Source organism: Geospiza fortis, unplaced genomic scaffold (assembly GCF_000277835.1).
Source record: "Geospiza fortis unplaced genomic scaffold, GeoFor_1.0 scaffold317, whole genome shotgun sequence".
In the NCBI taxonomy this organism is placed as follows: domain Eukaryota; kingdom Metazoa; phylum Chordata; class Aves; order Passeriformes; family Thraupidae; genus Geospiza; species Geospiza fortis.
The window spans coordinates 2,561,081-2,565,656 of NW_005054398.1; the positions used below are offsets into that span (position 1 = coordinate 2,561,081).

Below are 4,576 nucleotides of genomic sequence, written 5' to 3' on the forward strand. Positions count from 1 at the left end.
CTGCGCCGTGTGCCCTGCGCCGTGTGCCCTGTGCCGTGTGCCCTGTGCCGTGTCCCTGTGCCGGGTCCCTGTGCCGGGTCCCTGTGCCGGGTCCCTGTGCCGTGTGCCCTGTGCCGTGTCCCTGTGCCGTGTCCCTGTGCTGTGTCCGCCCAGCTCTGCCCCAGCCCTTGCCTGCCTTTGCCTCTGCGCTCGTGTCACAATATTGACTTGCAAACACGGAGCTTTTGGGCCAGTTGCTATGGTTACCCCTCGGAATGGAGTCTCCAGTCCCAGGCAATACATTCTCAGCCTTAATGAAATGCACAGCAGTGTGTTCAACTTGTAAACCCGACGTGGATATCGCTAAGCAACATCCATCCGTGATTTGCCATAATTACTGCTGCCAGCTCTGCACCATTGAAATGCTGGAGCACAAGGCTTCCTCCTCCACTGCATCAAATGTTTTTCTGCAGTAGCTTCAGTCTCTCAGACCTGTGATGTTTCATAGTCCCTTCACAGATTCAAAGAACTAAGTTTGACCTTTTGAAATTATTTACACCTTCAGACCCCATCTCACCAGTCTCTTTTTGTGTTTATCTACTGTTTCCTGCTCATTCAGTCCCAGAAATTCATCTTAAAGACCTTTGATTCTTTTGCCCTAGATTCAAAATGTGAATCGAACTCATTTCCTCCAAGCAGCTTCTTGTGTATTTGAAAAGATGCAATTCCTCCAACCAGTGTTGGTGTTGAATTAAAATGTGTGTGTGGAGCTGTTTACTCCAGGATCTGCTCCAGAAGGAGCTGATGCCTCAAGTATTTTAGAATTCCAGACTGGTTTGAGTTGGAAGGGACCTTAAAACCCATCTTATTCCAACCCTGTGCTGTGGGCAGGGACACCTTCCAGTAGACCATCTTCCAGTAGGTGGAAGTTTTCTGCTTAGAGCTTTTATTTAGTGTCTATCCTGAACAAGGTGTTTTATCCATGCATTTGAGAAGTAGAATAAAACCAGACCCTGTTTAGAAGTCCACACTCCAGCCTTGAAGTCAAATCATTAATTGCAATTGTAGTTCTTGAATTCCTTGCCTCGTGCAGGCAGTTGGGGTGGTTGGGACTATCTCTCCCAGATTCTCTGCTGCTCAGTCTGATTCCTTGTTCTGTGAATATTTTCCATGTACAGCCCCAGAGCTGCCAATCCTAGAGAGGAAGAACTGGTTGATTTATCTGCTCTACGTCCGCAGAGACTACGAGGAGTGTAAGGTAAGAGCTGCCTCCAGAATGTGGGAATTATTTCACTGATGTCATGAAAAAACAGTTTTCTTGACAGTTTCCCAACCACCCTCTTTCCTGATTTCTTTTGGAATAAGGGGATCGAGAGAAAACACGAGTAAAATTACTTCAGTTGTCTCCAATCCTTCAGGATCTGAGGGTGCAGCTCTCTGGAGCAGTCTGTGAGCTCAGGATGTCACTGGGAGGGGAGAAGTGGAAAGAACTGCAGACCTCTGTTGTTCCAAATGATGGATAGGGTTTTCCAAACTGATAATAACACAGTTCCACAGTGCAGGTTTCTTGATGGTGCTACAGAGACACTATGAAAACACTTCAGTTGAGGGGAACATTACTACCAAGTGTAAATAAAAAACATCCTGGTTACTCTTGAGCAAAATTCTTTCATTTTGCACATGATCCATGGCATGCTCTAATTCATCTTGGACTTGGTGAGCAGTTTAGAACTGGTTGTCTGGAATTATACTGGTAAGTGGACTAAGGAAATGGCAAATTTTTATTTAACTGTGTGTTTTTTTGATAAAATGAACACAAGAAGATGATGCACCCATGGGCAGGAGGAGGGGACAAGAGTTGCCATTCTGATTCTGGCATGTGCCGCAAAGATCTGAAAAGTCTTTTTGGCTTCTGAAACACCAGTTTGGTCAGGACTTGCCTCTGCTGGAGAGGCCTTGGAGGTGCTTAGGAAATGGGCAGGATGGAGGAATTTCATTTAGCTCTTAATTAGCAGAGCCAGGGAGTTGTATCATTACAGTAATTTCCTCAGATCTTGGTTTGCATAGATAGAAACACAAGCTGGACTAGCCCTCAAACCATAAAATTGTTTCCCTTTTTTTGTGGTCTGACTGGAGTTTCTTGACGTGATTCTGTGTGTTGATTGTTTCTGTGATGGGATGTGGAATCACAGAGTACAGAAAAGAAAAATATGTGCAGCTCAGGAAGCCAGAGAAAATAACAAATGGATGATATAAAAGCAACACTGATGTGTCCATGTCTTCATCAGTCATGGAAGCAAGGAAATAGCAGGGGAAAATCGAGAGAAGACAGCTAATAAATACTCCTCTGCTTGGCAGGCCAGCTTTCCTTTTCCTCAGAGCTCACAAAAGAGTGTTTTTGCAGTAAAACTGGAAGATTCCAGGAGAGTTTGGGTGTTGTTAAAATCCATCAGTTTGGTCTCAGTATGAAACAAGTGACCTGTTGTGTTAATTAATTTTGGTCTTTCCCGCTCAGTGCTTTGAAATGCTCCCTCTCTAACAGAGTTTAAAATCTCCCATAGTTTTCAATGAACTAAAAGGCCATTAAAAACTGTTTATTTACTGACATCAACTCCCCAAAGTGAAGGCATTAAAGTGATTTTGACCATTTCAATGCTGCTTGAGCAAGCATCCCTGAGAGTCTGCAGCTGCAGCATCCCCTGGCATGACACAGAGACTGCTTGGTCTCCTGCCAGTTGTGTCTAAATTCTGTCATCAGCACCTTAAATAAACTTGGGGGAAGAAATCTGGGATTTGAGATCATATTCCTCAGCTGAGGGCCTTTTGCTGTGGGACTTTTTAGGGTTTATAGAATTAATCAGATTTCTCTAAAAGATAGCTCTCTATTGCCCTCTCTTGCTCTGAGAATCCAGGTTTATGTAGATGGAACAATCCAGAGTATGTGAATTGAGGAGATGTGGGTTATTTCTGAGTACAGTGGTTTATAATCATGCACTTTGTAAAGAGTTACATAGATAAATTAGCAGGTACAGGTGAGGGAAGAGCAGCTCAGGCCTGTTCTTCCTTTTCCTTCCTCTCTTTAGAAGTGAGGATTGTAAATAAGAACTTTCCTTCTCAATGGTAACTTCTCAATTAATACCTTCTCAAGAATAACTTTCTCAATAATAGTTTTCCTCCCACGTGCCGTATTTGAGGTTCAAATTTCAGGTCCTTCACTTCTGTTCCTCTCAGAGGCAGGGGATGCTGGTACTGGCCATACACATCTGAAATGCCAGATAAGCACCAGGTCACTGCTCACTCAGAAATTACTCTTACCCCCTGTGTTCTTCCACTTCTGCACAAAAGAGGAGTCTCAGAGCAGAAATTATGCTCTTGATTCCTGTCCAGGGTGTTCATCCTCCCAAGGTGGGACCAGTTGTGACTGTGGAATATATCCAGACTGCAGCCCCCCCACCCCAAACTGGGAGCTGTGTGGATGAAGCCAGCAAGAATTTACATTTCCATCTTTTTTTTTCCCCTGTTCACTCCTCATTTGTTCTTTTGGCTTTCATTCACTCAGCTGCAGTTGCTCCAGTTCAATTTATTTCTTCACAAAGGGAAGAAATAAGCCTGGAGTAGATACCCTTATCAGCAGAGGATGCTTTCAGAGATGCCTCCTGGTGTTTTCCCCAGGTAGTACCTAATTATCTTTGGGAATAGGAATGAACAGAGCAATACTAAAAGGGCCACAGTGTTCCTGGCACAGAGCTTTGTTGTGTGCACTGTGTGGTTGTCCCAGTCGTGGTCCAGTGCCCTTGTTAGAGCTGGGGTTGTGGTTTTTGTGACTGGAACCAAATCTCTGGAATCAACTTTGTTAAAATGATGTGAGTTTACAATTTTGTCCTTCCAGGCTGTCATCAAAGAGCAGCTCCAGGAGTCCCAAGGGCTCTGTGAATATGCTGTGTATGTTCAAGGTATGTCTGAAAATCTCTTTGCTGAAGCAGATCCCCTGATTTGAGATACAGAGAACAATGCAGGGGGTAGGTGAGGGAAACATAGAATTTCCCTCACCTATGGAATTTCCCCGCGCTATGTTCCCATCGAACATAGGGAAAAAATACAATTTTCCCCCTCTGCTTGCTCCATTTAGTATTGAAATTTGGGATTTTCACATGAAATGGGCAGATTAAATTTCCTGTTTTCTCTGTATTTGTCATCAGTTCTTCTTTGGATTATGGGTTCCTGACCTTCAGTGTGTTGCTGTGTGTTTGATTCTGTTACAGATGCATGTTTTCTGTTTGTTACCCACCCCAGGTGATCATTGTCTCACTCCTTGCTCTAAGGATGGCATTCCTCTTCCTGCCCTGCCCTCTGGCCCCTAAAAAATGTCTCCCAGAATGTGACATTGCAGTTCCAAATGCCATGGTGGGGGACAGTGGATATTTGCTGGCAGGGACATATTGCAGCCTGGAGAGGCTGGGGAGGGGAGAAATCCAGATTGCATCTGTACAAGCCACTGCCCAAGGTTTAAAGCAGCTTGCAGGACGGGCAAGCACCAGAGGAGCATTGATGTGATAGATCTGTGCTGCCCCTTCTTTCCCTGATGTCAGAGGCAAAA

General features: G+C 44.6%; 1 protein-coding gene across 2 annotated transcripts in view; it reads left to right on the forward strand.

Moving 5' to 3' along the window:
• Positions 1-4,576, forward strand: part of BBS4 (Bardet-Biedl syndrome 4) — a 35,332-nt gene that overhangs the window by 13,911 nt on the left and 16,845 nt on the right. The window contains exons 2-3 of one of the 2 annotated variants that reach the window (XM_014309012.2): positions 1,158-1,237; positions 3,869-3,932. In XM_014309012.2, the coding sequence (XP_014164487.1) occupies positions 1,158-1,237; positions 3,869-3,932 (144 nt within the window). Of the gene's footprint in view, positions 1-1,154; positions 1,238-3,868; positions 3,933-4,576 lie in introns of those variants that run through there. The other variant, XM_031061020.1, reaches the window with a different exon arrangement.